Below are 22893 nucleotides of genomic sequence, written 5' to 3'. Positions count from 1 at the left end.
CATCAATTCCCGGGAAGTCAAATCTTTGGATTGTGGTTTTCAGAAATAAGCAAAAATATGTTATATCGAGGGTGCGACCTCTATTTTTTCAATGTTTCAGAAAAAAATTGTTTAATCAGATAATTCGTTGAATCTGAGTTAGTTATATTTAGGGTCAGACTATTTCAATTCTTCCTACGAAATCATTACGACTAATAACAGAAATTCAATCACATGCATAAAGTATATTTTGGTTTTAATGATAAAAAAATTTTTGGGATACATTTCAACCAAACTCCCCCTACAATCAAAACTTAACAACTTTTGCTTTCTTTTTCTTCACAGGAAGGGATTTCACAGTCCCCTGGATAATTTCTTCATCCATGCTTTTCACTCTGGTTAAAGTGTCGACAGTGACTTCCTCTTCTTCAACTAAAATAATTATACAAGAACAAAATATGACTCATTTTCTAACATTCATACGAAGGTTAATTAAATTTACATGCATAAGATGCTTAACAACATATAGGTAGAAAAGCCCTGATGGCAATAGATGATACATAAATCCCTTTTAATGGTTTTCCTCTTTTTGCATTGTACGGATATAAGTGTCCAATGACAAAGTGATTTCTCAACAAATAATACAAAGGTACTAGGAAACATCAAATCATATAGTTCAATGGTTTGACAAATCCCACGCAACAAGTCTGCATGCCAACGAAAAAACAACTTGAATTTTTGGTGTGTGCATCATTACAAAAGGTAAACAAAAAAGTTTGGAATTTATGACAGTGTGCAACGTGTAAAAAGAGCCCAAGTCTAAAAAAACCTTAATCTTCGACCGTTTTTTGAACTTGACTCATCAACTAAGAAATTTGGCCGGCACTATTTTTTTCCCCTGATTCGTCAAGCCATAACGTATTTGTGATTAATAGCAAATTTTTATGCCAATTTCCAGCACGAAATTAATTTTTCAATTCGGCAACACCACAAAACATATAATAATCACTAAGATGAATACAATCATTACTATAGTTCGTTTCAGGTTAACTTTGCAGTGAAGAGGAAGCTACGAGGGAACCGCATCACTCATTGCTATGACAACGAAAGCCTGTTAACCTATGTATCGATGCGCGGCCTCTGTAAAGTATGGCTGATTCTCGCCAATCTCGCAGAAAAAAATATTTTTTACGTATAACGTAATGCTTGTAGAAAAAATTGCAGTCAGTTAGTAACAATTAGCTAAAGAAAAAAAAATAATCGTCGATACTTTCAGAAATTAAAGTGCGGTTTTTGAAAAAAAAAAAATCTTTTTTTTTTTTTTTCAATTGAAAAGTATCTTAGTAACTCCTATTAACCCGGTTTTCACGTTTGAATTTGGGAATAGCCCCAAATAATAATAAAAATGATACGGAAAAATTTAGAATTCATTTACTCACTTTTCTTGCCGAAATTTCCGTCACTCACCCGAACGCATATACGTCGATGTCACTTGTTATCACTACAGTTTTAGTCATTTTTTACGAACTCCCATTCTATGGAATCCTCACTTGAAGTTGTAGAACTATCGGATACTCTATTACTTATTAATTGTTGTTGCTCCAACATGTGTTCCATCAGGCCACCAGCAATCAAAAAATTCCTCTTCTTTTCAATAACGTGTTTTATGCATTATTGCCAACAAGAACGGAGAACGTTTTAGCGTGTTTCTATCTCTGATGAAAAGAAAGATACAACTGTCACAGAAGGAAAAAATACACTGCAAGCCTAAACCATTGTGGGTCTCTCTCTCTCTTGCTTATTTATATTTATCTGGAGAGATACCAAAGGGGCATCTGGAGGAACAGCCTCTGCTGTGGGAGAGAAGATGGCGCGTTGGTGCAAAGGAGACATTACTTATGTCAACACCCTCCGCTATCGGAATTCAGAAACCACCCCTATCCTACGAACACGGCAAGAAATAGATAATTTAAAAAAAGGGGGGGGGGTGCATGGAACCGTAACCTACACCCATAAAGAGAGCCTCTCACAACGGTATCGGTGCTGTCGTGAAAGAGGGACACTTCCTGTAATCTATGAGTGAATATCTGAATTCGTTGGAGGCTATTTTCGGGAGAAAAAAAAACTGATTGAATATTCGTCTGGGTGTGTAGGCCTATAACCATATGCAAAACTGAATGAAAAATTGTATCTATTGGAAAATTCAACAAAATTACGATATAATATATATTGTGCAACCAAAAAAAAAACACGACAGTGATATTGGCGGGGGAAATTTCTTGGAAATCGCGTCAAAGTGTTCTTGAGCTCGCCATGGATTTTTGATAATGGTAACCAATATTTTTTCTAATTTAAAAATTGTAAACGAATATACATTGGTTCAAAACAGTATTTTTTCAGTATATTTTTCGAAATCATTAAAAAAAATTGAAATATTCTATATAAATGATCGCCAGAAACCTCCGATGTATGGGAACTATATTTTGCGGCGAAGGAATACACTCTCTACCTTTCTCTTCACTGCAAAGTTAACCTGAAACAAACTATAGAGCTCATATTTTTAAGACCTAAAAACATAGAAATATGATCTTATAATTTCACCTGTTCTTTCCGTTATTGATTCTTATCGCATTAAATTTAAATAGACATAGATCAGATTCACCAATTTGCATGATAAAAATGTTTTATTGCTAAAATATTTAATCTTGCAAAATTCAAATGAAAGCCATGCCTAACTTATGAACTATTACTAATTCGTCCAAAAGGGATAAAATAGTTATTTTGCCCCTTCTTTTAGACATTTGAATTTTGTGACAAAATTCTACTTTTGTTCCAGTTCTACCAATTCTTAGGAAAACACCAACCACTAGTGTTAGGGAAACATTGAAGACTGGCTGAAACAGATGACGATCTTCGAACCTGAATAGACAATTCCCTTATGACTGATTGCTTGAAAACTCTTAAAATATGGACGACTGTTCAAAACTGCTTGAGATATGACCAATAGCGTGAAAATGATTAAAATGTGATGCCATAAAAATCAACCCTGGTCATCACATTCACTGTAGCTGGAAATCAAGAGATGACTGAAAACAATCTATATATGCGTTCATTCTTTGCCAAAAATTGCTAGATGAATCTAGTTTTTCTCAGTCGATATTAAATGTTACATCAATGTTTAAATTTAGTTCATCATTTGACTTTTTTCAAATATTTACTTATTGAAAAAAAAAAAAAAATCAGTATCATACCCTTACCTTTCTTTTTACGCAATTTTGGACAATCCTTCTTTAAGTGGTCGATTTCACCACACAAATTGCATTTTCCACCTAATGCAGAAGAAAAAGAAAATGATGAAGTAAATATTTTGGTACATTATTACATTTTTTCCCCCGAGAGATGTTTTGTCAAGTGAAATAACCTAAAATTCACACGGTAATATAAAACAGTATCAAAAGATTGAAAAATCAGATGCAAAAAATTATCACCAAATGAAAACAAAAAAAAAAGATTAGCTAAACTGACCTAATCGCTATTAAATGAAAAAAAAATATCTCTATTTATATTAAGTTGGCTGATCATAACAAGAAACAGGACATTGTGCCAAAGATCGCCCAATCAGCACACAGTCGTAAATTGCGAGCCTATAGGAGATTAACTTATCTGTCATCACCATACTCTAACAAAAATTGCGGTAAAAAAATTGTCACCTGGAACAAAAGTGGTGTGCATGTTCGTGAAACACACCAATCATCTTATATTAGGATTGGTGAAGATAAACAGGTGCGATTTTTTTCACTAAAGAATTTCATAGTTTTCGCCATTCTATCAAATCACTAACATTATGTGCATGTTACTTTATAGGGTAGAAATTATTTTCCCTACCCTTAAAAGTAGGAATTTTTTACAGTTACAGGAAAAATGCCAGAGCAGGGATCTGTGCACTACAGTTTGGGAATCTGAGAGGCAAGGCAGAAATTCAGGAGCCTCCTGGAAATGATAATTATTTTAGGTACAAGGAAAAAAATTACCTCCGTTGTTTTAAATGGGAAAGTTGGCTTCCTGATACAAGTTTCGCATAACACAAGTAACTTTCAAGAACAAATTAAGCTCGGAAATAATGATACCACTTTAGTGCATGTGACCATAGCTTAAACCCTGGTATGTATACACCATGGCCTTAACATATTTATGTCATCAGAGTTATGTGCCTATTATGTGTTCTTGATGGTGCTGCCATTTTTTACCCATATCTTGAAGTAAAGATGGCAAATGCTTGAATTTTTATGTTATGTACTTACAGCAGAGCATCAATTATCTGAATATTGATCAGCCGAAAGCATTCTAGTAGGCAAATTCACAGTGTCTTGAGACGGCTATGAAGTGGTTAGAGCAACAAGAATGTGATGCTGTCTAATTGCTATCTTTATATAAAAAATCTGCGAGATTTAGTGGCAAAAGACCGAGCCTCAGCTCTGGAGCAAAAGAAAATTTTGGACTTTTCCTAAACTGTAGAACTTGTCAAACTATGATAGTCAGTTCTCTGTGTTCACAGCAGTGGTTGGTCGCCTGAAGTTGGTTTTCTGCAGTTTCCAACTTTGAGATGCGAATACGAGCTGATCTTCCATTAAAAAGCTTTGTCGCAGAGAGCAACAGGCCTACAACGCTACAATCATTCATTCATTACACTTCACTCACTACGAGTTGAGAAAAAACTCAGTCTAAAAAAATTGTTTGCAGATGGCAGCACTAAACATAACAAGCATTACACAGAAACAAACTTCACGGAAGGTTCACTATACATACACACACATTCCAACATGTACCAATTCGTTAGAAGTTCCGCAGAGCAATATGGATGAAGCGCATGTCAGGTTTAGTAGTAGTTCTGCGTTATTTGTAAGGCGTGTGATACAAAATGTATACAGTTTTGTGTTTAATATCACTGTTTGTTTCATATTGCTCCTATGACACTGGTACAATTTTTTTCCCCGGGGAATTATCGGTTATATGAAAAATCAGTTATCCGAACATCCCACCCAATCCCCAATTGTTTCTGATAATCGATGCTCTACTGTACTATGTTGAAGGTCTGCCTGCTCTCTGCAGGGATACTTTCAAAACAATTACCTAGAAGCTGGGCCTATACAACTCAGCCTATATATCATACAACTAAAATTAAGCTGCATACATATGATGAATGATGGACCACACAAACCTTTTGGATAAGCCCCATGAGTATTCCTTGGGCATGTCCTACTCAAATGGCCTTGCTGATAACAGATGTAACACTTGGCGAAGGGAAAATCTAGAAAAAAAAATAGTACTTTTACATCGGTGCCAATTCCCAGACTTGAAAAATCTGTAGTTTATCCATGTAACAAAACATTTCATAATAAAGAGAACATGCATTACAAAAAAATGAAAGGGAAAACCAGGGTTTTATTGTAATTATCAAACAATACATTCGTTGTTTTGTTCATATATCCTACATATGTTCAGGAATTTGATGTGCTTTCCAAGACCCTCCCCTGACCCACACAGTTCTTTATTCTTCAAGTCATTTGCTCTATATATATAAACTATTGTTATGCTGACCAACAACAGTGAAATGAAAAAGATAAATCCTCAACTCATTTTGGGAAGAAAAAACAACAAAATGATGGGAGAAGAAATGTGGAAATTCTTGAAAAATGACAAACTGACTTTGTATGTACATCCAAACAATAGTTGACGTTACAATAAGTTTCCACTAAAACAAGTTTTTTACATTATAATCCCTATATGGAAGATTTGTTCACTAAATAATTGTGGTGCTATAACAGGGTCCGACTGTAGTAATTCCATAAATTTTTGGCACCTGCTTTTGACTGCAGGTGAAACGTGTTGGGATCCAAACTATTATTGTAAAAAGTCTTTTGCCTTTTTAGCCAGATAGCCTGCATAGTTCAGCGAATAGCAGGGCTTCCCACTCCAAATATTAGAAAAAGTAGGACGGGAGGACAACATAATCACAGCATAATTTAAAAAAAAAACTCATAGCACGCTATTTCAGTATCCTATAAGATTGACTCGAGCCAAAGCAAAATGACAGAAATGACTTGGTAACAAAAACAATTTCTGGCCAAAACAGCGTATACTAGCAACCACGGATAGTTTTTTCTGTCTCCCCCTCACAATATATAATACATGCTTTTTTTGGAGTCTTTCACAGTCCAGTCTACCAACTCTCTTCGATAACGCACACAGAAAATTATGAAGATGTGTAAGTTTTTTATAATAACGTTCTTTTGAGACCACTTCCAAGAGCACAGTGCTAAATGTGTAAATTACAAGATCCGATATAAATAAGTCAAGGTGGACCAGATAATTTTACTGCATTGTTCATCCCTTTTTCAAAAGGATTTGTTTAAATTTTAGTGCTCAACGCTAGTGTAATCATTTTTGGCAAATTAAGCACTTCCATTTCTAGCTCTTTGCTGAATATTGTAAATATTGTTTATGCCTCCGCATGCCCTAAAAATACAAAAGAAAATTGAATGCTATTACATATCAGAGTCAACAAACCTAGAATAGGCCTATGTACCCAACTGCTTCATTATGCAAACTGTTTCACCTATACACAAAATGTGCACCATAATTTTGAATGACGAATGTCACTTACATGTCTTCCAAGATCACGAAGTAGTGAATACAAAATTATTTTTTTTCAAACAGGCAGAAGTTTTCAATGACTAATCTACTTGTAGAACTAAGCAAATGAAAAATTAATAAACCATCAAATTGACACAAAAAATGGTCCACATACACCCCCCCCCCCAAATAACCTTAAAAACAATACAATTTCTGCTTTGGCAGAGTCCTTAATTGCAATCTACTACATTTGTATTATTTGGCAATATATCGATGATTTCCTCCTCAATTAAAATCAATTATATGAATTTTGTTGATAGGTTTTGGTGAAAAAGTAGGACAAGTGGGAAAGTTTCTGGAATGACCCTTGAATAGTTTTCCTTAGCCAATGAGGCTGATACAGCAGCCGCAACCAGCTCTCAATTTTTTTTCATGTATTATCCACCTTTTCATTTGTAATGTCCATTTATTATGTAAATAAATATTTCATACGTTCACGAGGTCTTCAATCTCTATTCCCGTCAGCTACAGCAACACATGGACGCATTCTGATCATTATAAATTGAGAAAGAAAAGTCGAACAATAAAAAAAAAAATAGTGGTATTTATCAACAGACTTGACAAATGACTGCCACAGTGAATTTCTAATATATATACGGTGTGTTCTGTTAATGGGCCAACAAACTCAAAGAGTTAGTAGGCATCAAGACAAACAAAATTTGCAATGGAACGTCGTGTCACAAACCACATTGAGAGGGTGAAAATTGCAAAAAACAAAACGCATGCAGGCTCCAAGTCCAGAGGAGACAAAAGGTGGATCTCAATCCGTGTGACTTTTTCCTCTATGGGGTCAACTTAAATCATTTGTTTATGTGATGCCTGTGGACACACTGGAGGATCTCATAGCATAGATTGTTGTTGCTGCGGCAGACATCAAAAGCCTACCTGGTATCTTCGAGTATACATCCAGGAATCGTTGTAGTTTTTTTACGTTGTTGTAGACGTCAGCGGCCGCTACTTCTTGTAATAATTAATCAAATAATTTTTTTTGTAGTTATTATTGTACTTTTTGTCGTTCCAGCGTGACATAAAAACCTGCGCGTTTTTCCCAATTTCCACTCTCTCAATGTGGTTTGCGACACCATGTTCCATTGCAATTTTTGTTCCTCTTGATGTTTACTAACAACCCTCTGAGTTTGTCAGCCCATCAATAGAACACCCTGTATATATAAGAAGAAAAAGTACAGTTCAATCACAGAACCCACACAAGTGCCCTCTGTTAACCTTGCACTCATAGGACACTATCAAAAATACTCACTGTCACTTTTGTTATGGCAATTTCGAGAGATGTGCTCAGCCGAACCACACTTGAAACAGATCCCAGTACCTTGTTCAGGATCTCCACTCAGTTTTGGACAGTTGGCCACCATGTGACCAATTTTACGGCAACTGAAGCAAATCTGCAAAGAAATAAATTGCAATCAATACAACATGCAAGTGATTCCGAAAGCATTACAAAGGGCTAATCGAGGAGCAATGCTACCTTTTGATTAACAAAAGTAAAAAATAACTAAGTGGACCTAGAATTCCCCTACCACAGAATCTGTCATATAATTAACAGGCCCACATCTTTGTTGTACAACTCAAAATTCATCAGAAATCAGAAATTCAATTGGTAAACTCATCCTCCATTCACGAAACTGTGTGCGTTCTTTCGAGGTAAATTCTCGAAATACTATATACTGCTGTTTGGTGACTATTTTTTTTAATCACTACACCTGATTTGGCATTATTTGCTAGGATTACAGATGAGACAATCGGAACATCTGATAACATTTCAAAGCACGCCAGGGAGGATGATGTTGGTGACATATCGTTCTTTTGGCATAATGACAAGAAATCAAATAGTATATTAGGAATTAATCCTTCAGGATTTTAATGTCCGGCAATAACACAAATCTTATCAGTTTAACCTGACTAATCCCAATTCTCAAATAATGGCTTTGTCCTCGCCAGACATAATATTCCCAAAGATGCCCGCCAGTCCTGAGCATAAAACACAAGTACAAGTAGAAGGAATCTTAATCCAGCACCTCCTAGAGATAAAAGGCCTCTGCACTATTTGGCATAAACATCATTAAGACCACCTAGCAAGTTTGTCACATTTTGAAACAGCATCCTATTTCGTTTCTTCTTATTTTGGAGTAGTCTTCCTGATTGGATCACAAATACCGCAGTGATTGGATGCGGGGTATAGAAATCACCAATTGTGAGCCCGATCATTTCTTTTCCACACAACGATGATACTGGATGAGCAGGGAATTTTTTCCCTGAATATTCCAAGGGAAAATGGACTACTTACTGATGTCACAAGCAGACTGCAGAGGGCTTCTATCTCTAGGAGGTGCTGCTTGATCCCACAACAGTGTAATATATGCCTGATATAGTGAATTTTTTTTTTTTTTTTATAAACAAGGTGTCCATCTTTAGACCCGGGATATGACTGCTCAGTGAACCTCTCTCTCCTGTTTTGGGGGGGGGGGAATCAACGTTTCGGGACTTAGCTGTAAATAACAGTTAACATATTTAAATGCCCACTTTCGAAAATCATTGTGACAGAATCTCATCATTTTAAGCACGGACCCATGGTGATGTGCCCGGTGGGGAGACTAATTTTGTAGATTCATAGGATTATTCCTGCATTTTATGAAACCGACTAATTTCCCCCATAATATCTTTGCTTTTGGAAAGGGGAATCTCACACTCATGGACCATGGCCAAATGGGTCCATGCATTTAGATGCTTTCCTGGGCGAATTGTGTATTCCAAATTGGCACATTTCAGCAAAAAATATATATTTATGTATTATCTTGCCAGGTTGACGTTTTTCAGTGTAGAGATATCACAAGGTACCAAAGGTATCCATTAAAATACCTGGATTGGCAAAAGTTTTTTACTGGAAATGGCACCTTTCCTGACTTATCTCAAGCGCTTCGCTAATTGAGGTTGAGTGTGTGGTTTGGAAGGTATGCCACTACATTACCCCACAACTTGTATTTGAACAGCACACTTGCTATCCTGAGACGACTTCAACAACTGGTGCATTTTATTGATGTCAATGAAGATTCTTTAGTGCAATAGACAGAAGCTGCGGATGTGGAACATACTGCCTTCAAGTCCACACCTTGTATACCGCAGGTCACTGCACATACAATACATACGCAACAAAGACTATCTGCTTTGTGTTGGCACTTGTGCAGAAAATGTCACTGTACTGAGTAGAAATCAACATTAGTATTATCAAGAATTGTACCCATTACGACAATATGAAGTTGGGGTACAGATGCAGTATAATCCAGACCCCCAAAGCAGTGTAATCAAGATCGCTAAGGCAAGCATGGTAAATTTTTTTTTATATTTTACATTCCAGGGGGCGATAGTAACCTGGGCTATTCAAATGTTGTCTTCCTTTGTGTAATAGTATTTGAAAAAGCTTCATTTCGTTTTCCGTTGTATAAACATGTTGTCTTGTCTCACTGGAATTCCCTTTCCCTCAGGTTGTATTTTTCTGATATATTTATTACTTTTTTCCAACGATAAGTTGCCAAGGCTGACATAATGACACTTGGTTGCTGTATCTCTCGTGTTCTTTCTATGCCGGTGGCACTAGTTCTGCCGGGTTTTCAAATGGGTTCCTTTGTTATGTTAGGTTCATGTAATATTTTACATATACTGCAACAAATGATAACAAAAAAATAACTAAACAGTACAACCTAACCTGGCCTATCGATGGGAGAAGGAAATAATTCATGCCAACTGGCAAAAAAATTCCCCACAAAATAAAACTCTTTCAAATTTCAAAATACACGGTTAAACAAAGGAAGAACTCATTTAAAACCCAATAGAACTACAGCCACCTGCAGAGAAAGAACACAAGAGATACAACAACCCAGTGTCATTATGTCAGCCTTGGCAACTTATTGTCGGAAAAAAGTCACCATGGGAAGTGGCAGATTATAATAAAGCTTTTCCTGGAGCATTGCCATATGCAAAGGAGGGTTTTTGGGGTTCTAAACACCCCCCCCCTTCCCCCATACAAGCCAAGATTAGTGTAATTTTGCAGGAAAAAAAAAAACAACCCCCCCCCCCCGCTAGAAAATTCTGCATGCGCCTATGTCTTGGAGCCCCAAAGCAGAATGTTTAGTACTGTTCTGCGACGAGCCCTCCGCTGACTAGAAATGCTCTGCGGTAAAAATCCCCATAGATGTAATAGTGGTTTTTTGCACTTTTTCTTAAAATTCTTCCAAATTGTTCTGCAGTAGCAGTAATTGTTCTGCGACGTACGTCGCAGATTTCGGCACATTCGGCTTTGGGGTCTTGGAGTATAAATCTGAGACTTGGCAGCTATGGCATTAGCTTGAAAAAACATTCTACACACAAATGAAAAATTTTAAAAGAGGCAAAGCACAAGGTAAGTAGCTGGCGACATAAAAAAAAAAATTCAGTTTTGGCAGCAACCTCGTTTATGAAATAATAGCTAGAAAGCGCAGTTATTTTCACCTTATCGTTCCTCTTCAGGTGCAGTTCCGCTTTCCTCCTTTCCTTGCGAGCCACAGCCTGAACAATTCCGTCCGGCACACCTTGGTTACGAAGCTTCTTCTTGATTTTATACAGATTATCTTCGACGGGTTGAGGAAGGAGCTGTATCCCACTCTTGGCGCGGTTTTTCACGACTTTCTCCATGAATCTTTTCCTGCCCTTCGTCATGGCCTTGGACTCTTCGCCACCAATATCTTTGGAGAAAGATTCAGAGGAATTGCCAAACTCACCGTCGGAACCTGGAGGCGGCTCGTCGTCGTCGTCAACACCCGGCAGCAACTCTGATGTTTCGACTGCTTTCGGTGAATTTTTTTGCTGAGCCTTAGACTTTGCTTTCAACTTCTTCCTCTCTTTCGAATTCATGCCATCTTCGATGCCCCGCTTCAATGTATTCTTTCCAGTAGGAAAAACATCAACCGGACTCGACTCGGAGACATTACCGTCATCAGAGAATTGTTCATCGTCACTTGCCATGGCAATGTTTTTCCGTTTACCTTTGGTCTTCTTCATAGGTTGAGAAAACTTTTTCCACGGTGTAGCGTCTTCAGGCTGCTTCTGGTGACGTTGAGTCGAACCCGATCTAGCGTAGCGAGTCATATTTCGAATTCAAAAACTTCGACGCAATACGACTCTTCGATTTTGATAACCACGCGGCACAAATAAACTACTAAATAGACGAGTTCATATACAACATGCGGGAAACACGCGTGTGAGAGTTCAAGTTTGTTACAACTGCGAGTTTGAGGAGGAACGCACAATCACCGGTCAATCTCCCCACTTTTTGCTGATAATTTTTAATTTCATACTGTATATTGCCTGCAATTTGTTTTTCCTTGAAAAAATATTTTTCTAACATAAAAAAAGAATCTAAAACTGCTAAAATTATTTTTTTTAAGCTTTTCGATTTGGACGATTTCTACACGATTGTCACTTTTTGTGACTTTCATACTACAGTCAGTTTTAATAGTCTACTAAACTAAAAAAAACCCATATTTTTATAATGGTTATGAATAGGGTGACCATACGTCCCGTATTTCCCGGGACAGTCCCGGTATTTTCTGTATTTTTGGTCGTCCCGACTTTTTCGCAAAAGTGTCCCGGTTTTTCCCGTATTTTGCACGACGCTTACTTGAATTTTTATTCTTTATTGAAGTCAAAGATTGAAATTATTTTTCAACTAATAAACTATATTATGATAATTACAACTATAAATGAGAATATTTATCTCCCACATTTGTCTTGGTGAACGTTTTTTTCGTGAAATTCATTTTAATCCACACAACTTGCAGTAACGTTTCATTTCCCGCCATTGTGATTTTACCGTAATTTTAACAATATTTGGCAACTTTGCTCGGTTTTGGCGTCATTTTTGGCGATAATTGGCGATGTCCCGTATTTTCCCGTAATTGGAATCTCAATGTCCCGTATTTCTCTCGAGGAAATATGGTCAGCCTAGTTATGAACAATTGAAAGAAATATTGATTTTAGTTGGCATTTAAACTTCAACTTATAGAAAAAAAGATAAATGTGATATTATCACAAAAATGAAAGAAACTTTGCCTGGTTTTAATTTATACAAAAATGTATAATGTTAATTTATACAAAACTTTGTATAAAAAAAATAAATGTGATAAATATTCAGATATATGGCGGCTGCAACACGTTTATTTTTTGTAAACCTTTAAATTTCATGGAGAGTCTCTTGAGCATTGAACATGTCACGTTTTTCGTGTGTACAGTTGTAAACACGGTTCAGTTTTTAGTTAGTTTTTTTAATTTCCCAACGAGATATGATTTGATATTTTTAATCACTTTTCAATCGCTGGCTTTCAGTTCATCTTTTTTCGTCCAAAACCGCAGCGGATCCAATAAAAATGGGTTAGTTTTTTATTTAAATTATTATTATTAAGATCAAGCTGTCAAATTTTAGAGATTATTTATTTAGTTCATTGGGTTTTTATTTATTTTTTTCTTTAGGTAGTCCAGAGAAAACTCCAACCGTTCTTCTCACTGGTATTGTTGAAAATTTACATTTGTGCTTATTTTAATTTCATTTAAGTAAAGCCAAGTTTTTTTTTATTGCCATAACTTTAATCATTTATTTAAAAAAAAAAACTTAGCTCCGTGATTAAAAATTGAAAACACAATAAAAGCTTAGTTGTTGAATAGACAAGTGTAATTGTCCCCAGGGTCGCAACTAGATGCTAGGTCAGCCAGGGCAAGCACACATTTTAGGGCTCCTTGTAATGTTGAAAGAGAGGTCAAAGAGTGAAATTTTACGCCACCTCTGGTCCGGCACATCAGACTAGTTACGGCCCTGGTTCTTTTCCCCCCCCCCCCCAATTTTGATTTTTTAAACATGAAACAAGCACAACTCAGATATCTTAAATACCTTAAGGCAGGACTTGACATATAGGACAAAAGTTTAATGCAAAATTTTCCCCGCAACAAAATCCATTTAAGTTGGAGTATTCTTTGACTTGCCCATGATTTGAAGACCCGTTTCATGGTAGCAAACACAATTTTCGATAGTTTTAGGCTGGTCTCGGATTTCAGTTATGATAACTGAAATCCGACAGAAAATCAGGCATCAGTACAAATTTTTTTTTAGTCGCCCTTGGTGCCAGGGGTTTGTCATGCCCTGATTTAATGCAGCACATATATACAAACACAACACATTCCTGCATGTGTCCAATTTGTTATAAATTCCGCAGAAGAATATGTATGTGTCACGGTAAAAAAGCCAGAGATACATTTGTAAATGCAGTGCGTTGTTTTTGTGAAATGCGTCATTAATTTTGTGGGAAGCAAAATGATCTAGTTCATTTCTCATGAAAGTAGTGAAATGCCAAAAATTTACGTATTCATTAGTTCGAATTCTATGAAGGGTCTGTTTTTATAATCGAGTTTTGTGAATGGTCTGGAAAATGGATCAAAATTTTGACTGGATTGACCCTTGAAATGTTTTCATTTCTAACTTTTACCAGGTCACAGCCCGTTTTTAATGAATCATTTTACCATCATGAACTTGACAATTATTAACCAGCAATTATATTTAATAATTGTAATTAACAATTTTTAGTGCTTGATGCAAAGTAATTTCCTGAAAATTACTGTTCAGGGTAAAGTAAAAATTCATTAATTATGAATTTTTAATAATTATATTTTTGTTATTTTATGTAAACATCGGGAACTAATAATAAGTTTATGATGATTGATTCATTAAAAACTGGCTTTTGTGTAAAAGCCAGTAATGCAAGAATATTTTACAAGCATTTTTCTGGCTTTTACTAACTTGTCTTAATGAGGCCAGGATTATACTATAAAAGTTTGATAAAATATCTTTTACAAAACTCAAACCACCAATAAGCCTATTGGTTATATAAGCTCTGGTGTAACCATTATGCTTAGCCTATAGGTTGTATTTTGAAAATTTTATGTGCTTCCATAAAACTTTTATAGTGTAGTCCCAGTCTGAAACTTAAGTTTTAAGAGTCTTCGTTATTAACTGTAATATATATATATATATATATACAAGGTACATGCATGGTCAAGTAATAGCATTGGGTCCTGTACTTGCTTTAAAAATAATATGGTGTATCTCAGGCCTAAAAGCGTACAGAGAACATTTATATCTGTGATATCAAACTTTTTTTCACCTTTTGCTAAAATTATTCTGGGAAGCCATGGATAAATTCAACGAAGAATGTTATCAAGTTTTGAAAGTGCTATATCCTCTATAGAGACTTGTAATACCAATCCCTATAATAGAATTACATTATCAGTAGTGCCGACTGTACTTCATTTTATCAGCAGCCTAAAGTCTAGAGAGATATAGATGGCTTTTTTCTCAGCCAGAGATATCAAGGAAACAGTTATTTTCCGGATATTATGCTGAGGTGAGCTTGGAAAGAAAAGTCATCACGTCTTCGCCGGGACTCGAACCCAGGCCCTCTTGCATACCGGGCAAGCATGCTACCATCTACACCACTGGAGACAAATGAATCTGCCTTCCAAATTTCACGCACTGTGTCGTGAGGCGCTGAAGTAGAGGCATTAGTAGCCTCTCTTAACTTCAGGAAATGGCCCCCGGGTGGGACGGTTTAGAGAGATATAGATGGCTTTTTTTCTCAGCCAGAGATATCAAGGAAACAGTTATTTTCCGGATATTATGCTGAGGTGAGCTTGGAAAGAAAAGTCATCACGTCTCCTGAAGTTAAGAGAAGCTACTAATGCCTCTACTTCAGCACCTCACGACACAGTGTGTGAAATTTGGAAGGCAGATTCATGTGTCTCCAGTGGTGTAGATGGTAGCATACTTGCCCGGTATGCAAGAGGGCCTGGGTTCGAGTCCTGGCGGAGACGTGATGACTTTTCTTTCCAAGCTCATCTCAGCATAATATCCGGAAAATAACTGTTTCCTTGAGCCTAAAGTCTGTTCGCATTTTAAAGAACTTCAATGGCATTGCAGATGTCTAAACTGTACTCATCTTGTTGAGTATCTAATAGCATTTGAATAAAAGCCCACTTACACAAGTTAAAGGATTCACAGACAGGGTTTAAACTATAGTTACAATTTATGGATAGGAGATAAACATGGATTGGTTAAAAACCTGAACTTAACCAATCTGTGTCAAATCTCAAATTATTTTTGATGACAGGAAATCCCCCATAAAAGCATGTCTGAAAACCTCTACAGAAAAGAAAAAAAATAAAAGAGCGCAAAGGGGAAACAATTTTAATCAAAAGCCAAGAAGTGTCTCATTGAAGATGACTGGGAATATCAATAAAACCTCCCAAAAAAATTAAAGAAATATGACTACAGATATGCTTGAAATACTTTAAGTCAGGTACTCATGAGATGTGTTCATAGACAACAAAACTCAAAACTTTATTTGCAATTTCTGTTTGGATGACTAAATAATTTAGATACTTATAATAAACTTATGTGCAGATACACATTTCCATAAATTTATTACGAGATCTTAATACTGCTTTAATCAAGTTTCTAATAATGTATATACTGTAGGGGGGGGGAATGGAGTTAGACCACCTAAAATGATGGAAATCCAAAATTTATGTCACCCTTTCAGCAGTATTAGGTATATTATAATTTAAATAATTTTTATCTCTAAACAAATTTTCAGAATTAATTTTGTTTGGGGGGGGGCGTATTTGGACTATATACTATTATCTAATGATCATTACATCTATTAGATTCTTCATGCCAAGACAGATTTTAAAATGTTTAACAACTTAAAATTTAGTTAACTGTATCACTTTACTCGCCTAAACGGGTTTTTTTCCTGATGAATTTATGCATATGTGCTTTCAACAACTGTTTCCGAGATGTTTTTGAAAGCAGTTTCACGTGTAGACTGCCAATCAATGCTTGGGTGCCACAACAAAGGTTCAGTACGTGCTTTGGGTAACTGTTAAATCAATGGGCATATTTAAAACACGAGGATAAACAATTCCAAAGCAGTTGATTTTTAATGACATCAAAAGGACCAAACTTAATGGCAGAAAGTTTATCAATCTTTTCTTTTAAGGGGTAAAAAAGCTGGCAAACAACAATAGTTCATTTTGAACAATGACTACTAAAATGGGGACCATGATAAAAAAAACTACCAGTTTTTCTCTGTGTGTTTATCCCTTTATAATAGTTTATTTCTTTCATGCATTAGTCATGGAAATGCTAAACGTTATTGTTAGCATCATATATTTTCATTCTAAAATAGTGTGATGCCTTGGCTAATGAAGATAATTTGTTCTGAAAGCATGCTCACACACATTAGCCAAAATCTTCATGAGCGCAATTTTCCCATAGGTTTCTGTGAAAAATTGTGTCCAAGATATGACCCAAAATTTGAAACACCAAGGAATGTTATGAAGACAGACAAAAACTGATTGAAGGTTAAATTGAACAGCTTTAAAATTAGATAAATGAGAAATTTACAGAAAATTTTTCTATTTTACTTTATGCACACAACCAACACCAGCTTTAATCTACTAATGTTAGTGTCAACATAACCCAGTCAAGTTTGCAGTTGTCCTTATCCATATGCGATTTGGTCAGCTCATTTCTGTGTCCGATACATGCAATATAAAGATAAGCTCCAAGAATCTTTAAACTTCAGTTTGATGCAGAGTTTTACAGTGAAAGAACCCCTGCTGTGGAACTATAGGCTCTATTTCTCCTCCCCTTAATTTTGTTTGTCAAATCTTTCATTTTACACTAAATTTTTTAGAATGAAGTGAAGGTGCATCAGGAAAACAATTCTGAGATAAGTTAGACATGAGCTTTAACATTCTGGTTATGTCCAAAGCAGTTAAAGAATCTTCAACTGCTTTGGACATAAGTTAATCAGATTCGAATAAGAGTAATTCTGATAATTAGTGCTGAAATCCGGTTCACAACATGGCTGTTAGATTAGCACATGCATCCATATCAGTGGAAATATTCATTGAACCTGATGCAGAAAAACCTAAAAAAAAATTGTCAGCCAAAAAATTTGTAAGCTGAGGTGTTAGCCAAGGTATCACTGTCCATCCAAGATTTAAAAAACCATAGCTATTGTATTATTTGTTTTTCTTTTAGGATATGGACCTTTCAAATCCTTTACCAAAAATTCGAGCTGGTTAACTATTCAAGAGTTATTGAAAAGTGATTTAGGTGGTATTCGTATAATTGCAGAAGTTCTTCCTGTGGAATATGACTTTGTCTCTAAAAGAGTTCCGTTGCTGTGGGAAAAGTATAACCCAACGGTAATTTTTGATTGAATATTTAAACTTGATTATATTAGTCTGAGTTCATGAGGTTTTTTTTTTCTTTCCAAACATCAAGCTTTAAATATTCTGGGGGTACCATAGATTATAATACACTTTTGACCTTTTATTTATTTTTTTATATATATATATATATATATATATATATATATATATATAAATAAATAAATAAAGGTCAAAAGTGTAGTGTTGTTAGTCAATGCATAATGAATGTTGTTTGAATTTCGGTGGCAACAAAACTATTGGACCCTGGTCGAATACTTTGTTTGCCCATATGGAAATAAGGACCCTTGTGCGTATATATGCACAGAAATCAATATTTTACTGGAAGGCATTTGAGAAAAAAAATCCCATTAATCCATCATAACCCTGGTCCAATACATGCTAGATTAGCGAGAGTCTGTATTTCTTGATTTTTCAAATGTTCTTTATTCAACATGAAATAGCTATTCCTGGCTTAATTTCTTTGGACCCACTAATTTTTTTCCCAAGAAAAATTCAAATGCAAGAATAGAAACTATTTTCAACCATAGACAGGACTGAAAAATTAGTATTGGCGCCTACAATTTTCTTTGCGTAATTATTAAATTGCAGGCTGAGAGCAGCACAGAATGTGTGGAATTTATAGCAGCATGTCTGCCAACCCAAAAGAAGGTAACTATGTCCTGAAAAAGTCAAAAGAATTTTTAGACTTTTTTTTCCCAGGTAAAAATTGCTCCGTCATCTAAATTTTTTTGGGTGTTCAAGCTTTGATTTGTCCAGCCCTGACTTGACACAAATAGTCACTCAAATTTTCTGGTACCAAATTCTTATTAGATTTGATGTTTAGAATTGCAGTCTATCCCAGCATTTATATAAATTTTTTCATTTTCAGATCGCTGTGCATTGTGGTATGTCCAGTGAGGCTCGGTGTCTAACTATCGAACAAGTAGCTTATAACAATTCCTATCACTGTGCAGATAACCAAGGGAGGTTGCCACCCGATAACATGTGTTGCTGTGAGGGTCCAGTGTCCATATGTACCAACATAGATGTTGGCAAAGTTGTGGAAGACGTAAATAATTCTACCGCTCCGGTAAAGGCTGAAACATCTGAAGATGCTGGAAGGTCATTTTTTTTTTTTTTACATATTATTTTGATTTCTAAGACTGAAATATTGGGTTTTTTTTATTGATTTCAGTCAAATTTTCAAGTTTGATTGGGAGAGAGAAGGCATATGTAATGTTATTTCCAGGAAGATCCTGGGCCTAGGAGTCAAAACTAAGGGAGGTCAAGGCCATTTGTGCCCCCCCAAATAAGTTTTGTAAGAGAGCTGAGGGCTCCAATTTCTGAAAATGTAATGTACCCTCTCTCTCTCTCCTGCATACGCACGGATACTTTCAGTCCCCATGTTTTCTTCATGTGGGCACGTCTAGGCCAAGGCATATTTACAAGTGTTGGGGGGGGGGGGAGATTGTAGCCAGAGGGGACAATTTTGGAGGGGTGAGACACAGCAGATGGTCATGATCTGGTTAAGAGAAGTAAAAATTTGAGCAATAAGTGGCTAAAAAAAATTAATGGTGGGCAAAATTTATGTTGCCCACCATGGATCAAATCAGATGTATCTCTGTCTAGAGTGAGAAACTAAGTGCATCTCAGAGTGTGAGCATGTGAATGACCAGAAGAGTTATCTATGCATCTCCTCCTAACTAGATCACACACACATCGCTCTGGCTCAATAAAAAGATAAGCAGGTGGTGAAAGAAAACCTCGGCCATTCTGGAAAAAAAGGACCAGAAGCGTGACAACACTGGAATGACTAAAAAAGTGCAAAATGGGATGTGAGCAGCGAGAGAATCGGACAAGTGTGCATGATAATGCATATTTACGGGAGCGGGTGTTAAGTTGCCCTGGGAAGGAATGAGTGGTGAAGTAAATTAGACTATAAGGGAAGTAAAGTAAAACTTGTGTAGCCGCAAGAGCTACTAAAGAAAGCCATTGCAGCAAAAAGTTTGAAACCAAAATTTTCAGTGACAAGACTATAACTCTAGGTTGTCATTCCTATCAGATGCCAGAAGAAACACCCATGTTGCTGCAAATGGGAATGCTCCGGAAACACAAAGACTCCATTAGGAGTGTTTTCAGATTGACAAAAGAGCCAGTTTAATGCAAACACTTCTGCACACAATTGCTTAAAAGTTTTTTTTTGATCTGGCACATTTTGTCCCATCAAAAAAACACTCCCATTATAGTCTGAGCATGGAGAACATTCCCGTCCACAGCACCATATACGAAATCCTGTTTTTCTTAATAGTGAGCTGGTCTGCATATTTTTTACATCTTTTCATAGGTTAGTCATCATGAATTAACTATGCTTTTCTCAAATTGTGTTGATTGGTACAGAGTTAGTAAATGCCTGAAATAAGATGCAACTTATACAAAAGATTAGATACCAAGCGGCGATGAAGAATTTCAGAAATGCTGGAAATCAACACTCCCGTCCTCGCAGACCGGGTGAGTGATCTACCATTAAGGAGACTGACATTTTCTTCCCCTTAACAGGGGTTCTCAAACATTTTCCACCTGCATGTGCAGTGCCCCTTACCAACGCTTATTCCCTAAAGCAGTTTAACAAAGAATCTTGTCGAAAAGTGTTAGGCCACTATTCCATGCTGCCTCTGATAAAGGTCGGTAGGGCACCGAGGTGCATAGTTTGAGAACACCTGCCTTAGAACATATGTGAACACACACAGTGGTCCTCCCATTTCTTTTCAAAATTCATCTCCGCTTTATATACGGTCTTTAATACTGTATGAATAGCAGAAAGTGACATTGTTTCTCTCAATAATACAGAAGTTGAATTGTAAATATATATTAACAGTTTTTTCTTTGAAGACAAGCCTAACTTATATAATGACTCCATTGTCATGTAAAAACAGGTGCTGTATCAAAATGACAGTTGTTATACAGTCGAATCCTGTTATGACAAACTCGAAGAGACCGGATAAATTACTTTGTTAATGTAAAAACCTGGAATTTCATTTTGTTCCTATGTAAACTTGTCTGGGGGATTAGAAAAGTGTTCACTATAATGTATTTGGTAAAACTGGATTCAACTGTATAAAAACATTTGTGATTGTTATGACTGGTAGGATTATAAAAAACATTGACTATGTTGTTCGTATAATTTTTTCATATGATATTGAACATGTTTTAATGCATAATATTCTCTTCCTATGTAGATACCTTTGTGAATTCGTATATTATACATCATTGAGAATAAACAGAAACACTATCTTTGTACACGTGCCTCCAGTTGATTCACCTTATACAGTGCAGGAAATGGCGCAATCCTTGGCTGTCCTTATTTGTTCTGCTTTAAGACAACGCACTAATAGTTGAACACTGTTATAAAAATTAGGTTTTGCAATTTTTTTTTAAAAAAACTAGATTTTAGTGGAGAAAATTTTTAAATATCTATAATCGAGCAGGGATTTTTTTCCGTTTAATACATGTTGGACATGAACATATTTTATGAAAGGTTTCAAAATATATTTATATAGGAATAAAACTTGAATTTCTAAAACTGTTCGTATTAAATTATTTCTTGTAACATTGTGGGCGATGTGTTTTAGCTCTGTGCACCTCTGAAATATATTAGAGGACAACTTAATCACAGCAGATTTGGTACTAATCACATCTTTATGCTCGGAAACAAATCTACAAATGCCAGATGTTTCGAATATTTACTCAAACGAGATGCTTTCTGTATCAAGGTCAAGCCTATACTCATTCTCATTGAGATCTTGCTTAAACCTATTATCAGGTATGCATTGTGAACTAGTTCTGTATTGTACTTGATGAAGGATTAACCCATTGTGGTCCCGTGTCAAGATTGAGTTGAAATTAAGGGGGAAAACAATATTTCATTGTTATAATAGCTTCCGATGATCACGGGAATACGCCCCCCCCCCCAAGATGTCGGCTTTTGCACTTTTTGAATAGCTTATTAAATACAATAGATATAGTTTATAAAACAAAGCTAACATCTAGGACCTTTCTGTACTCCCTTCACAATTAGGATTTCAGCAAGTATGAATTGGAAGGTATCAATGAGATACCTGCTTACAGGTTGAGCCGCAAGCATTCTAACATTAATAGGAAGCTGTACTTTTCGCCTGTCATACAACAAGGAATTTGGGAGTCTACTTACGATTATTAATACATGAAAAGGTTCCACTTGCGATTAGATACCACTGCAATTCAGGAAAAACGTTCAGGAAACATTGATTCCATATAGCTGCAAAGTCTCCCGAATTTTTTGGGAGTCTACCAAGTTTACACACTATCTGCCAGAGACTCCCAAAAAAATTGTGTAGAATTTTCACTGTAATTGCGAAAAATTCGTATTTTGGGAGAAAAATTAACCCCAAAAAGAAGTGACCTGGATAAAAAGGCAGATGCCCCCACCCCCTATAAAAAAATCATAAGAGTTATGTAAATTGTTGCCATATGGCATTAAATCATGGTTAAATGTTTTATTTTGGCAGAAGAGGATGGTCAAAATTCATCGAACAGCTAGCATCAGTTTGGCCTCTCATTATTGTTAAGATTTGGAGTGTATCTACCACATATACAGATGTAATTTAACATGTTTGGTGGTGATTGGTGGCATTTGTTCTCAAGGCTGATGGCCGGTATGATGTGATTGTTTTCCAAAGGGGAACGTGATGAACATGTGATTATCCTTAATTTAATTTTCATTCATAAAAAATCCCTACTTTGCTTTAAAAAATCCTTTTGTTTTAGTATAGAATTCAGATCCATGCAAAAATCTATGTAATTCTACAGAGATCTTTGACTCTGTGCACTGCAAATTTTAAATTGTTAGGACAAGGCACACACATATGCTCT

The 22893-nt window shown here is 35.9% G+C and overlaps 2 protein-coding genes across 2 annotated transcripts; one reads left to right on the top strand and one right to left on the bottom strand.

Annotated features, from left to right (window-relative positions):
• Positions 1 to 218: 218 nt before the first annotated feature.
• On the bottom strand, positions 219 to 11944 carry LOC149088808 (uncharacterized). The gene is made up of 5 exons (XM_089250281.1): positions 11173 to 11944; positions 7931 to 8072; positions 5198 to 5287; positions 3237 to 3308; positions 219 to 411 (listed from the first exon to the last, which is right to left on the bottom strand). The coding sequence occupies exons 1-5, from the start codon at positions 11806 to 11808 to the stop codon at positions 287 to 289; spliced, it is 1065 nt and encodes a 354-aa protein (XP_089106407.1). The 5' UTR covers positions 11809 to 11944; the 3' UTR covers positions 219 to 286.
• A 971-nt stretch (positions 11945 to 12915) lies between these two features.
• LOC149088807 (pyroglutamyl-peptidase 1) lies at positions 12916 to 21414 on the top strand. Its single transcript, XM_089250280.1, has 5 exons — positions 12916 to 13089; positions 13189 to 13224; positions 17813 to 17979; positions 18875 to 19107; positions 21222 to 21414. Exons 1-5 carry the CDS (start codon positions 13086 to 13088, stop codon positions 21379 to 21381), a joined length of 600 nt encoding a protein of 199 aa, XP_089106406.1. The 5' UTR covers positions 12916 to 13085; the 3' UTR covers positions 21382 to 21414.
• The last annotated feature ends 1479 nt before the right edge of the window (positions 21415 to 22893 follow it).

Source organism: Pholcus phalangioides, unplaced genomic scaffold (genome assembly GCF_987345545.1).
Source record: "Pholcus phalangioides strain wild (caught in Gottingen) unplaced genomic scaffold, Ppha-v1.0 ptg000003l_1, whole genome shotgun sequence".
Classification (NCBI taxonomy): Eukaryota; Metazoa; Arthropoda; class Arachnida; order Araneae; family Pholcidae; genus Pholcus; species Pholcus phalangioides.
The sequence above is the reverse complement of the archived record's forward strand: the minus strand, read 5'-3'. Positions and strand labels throughout refer to the sequence as shown.

What these genes read in the sequence shown, in the direction of transcription:
- LOC149088808 (XM_089250281.1), bottom strand. Translation starts at nt 11,808, where the DNA reads ATGACTCGCTACGCTAGATCGGGTTCGACTCAACGTCACCAGAAGCAG. An exon ending in TCATGGGGCTTATCCAAAAG is followed by an intron (nt 3,309 to 5,197) that starts GTTTGTGTGGTC and finishes CTTCTGCATTAG; the next exon opens with GTGGAAAATGCAATTTGTGT. An exon ending in AAAATTGCGTAAAAAGAAAG is followed by an intron (nt 412 to 3,236) that starts GTAAGGGTATGA and finishes TAATTATTTTAG; the next exon opens with TTGAAGAAGAGGAAGTCACT.
- LOC149088807 (XM_089250280.1), top strand. An exon ending in GGGAAAAGTATAACCCAACG is followed by an intron (nt 17,980 to 18,874) that starts GTAATTTTTGAT and finishes TTTCATTTTCAG; the next exon opens with ATCGCTGTGCATTGTGGTAT. An exon ending in ACATCTGAAGATGCTGGAAG is followed by an intron (nt 19,108 to 21,221) that starts GTCATTTTTTTT and finishes CTTCCTATGTAG; the next exon opens with ATACCTTTGTGAATTCGTAT.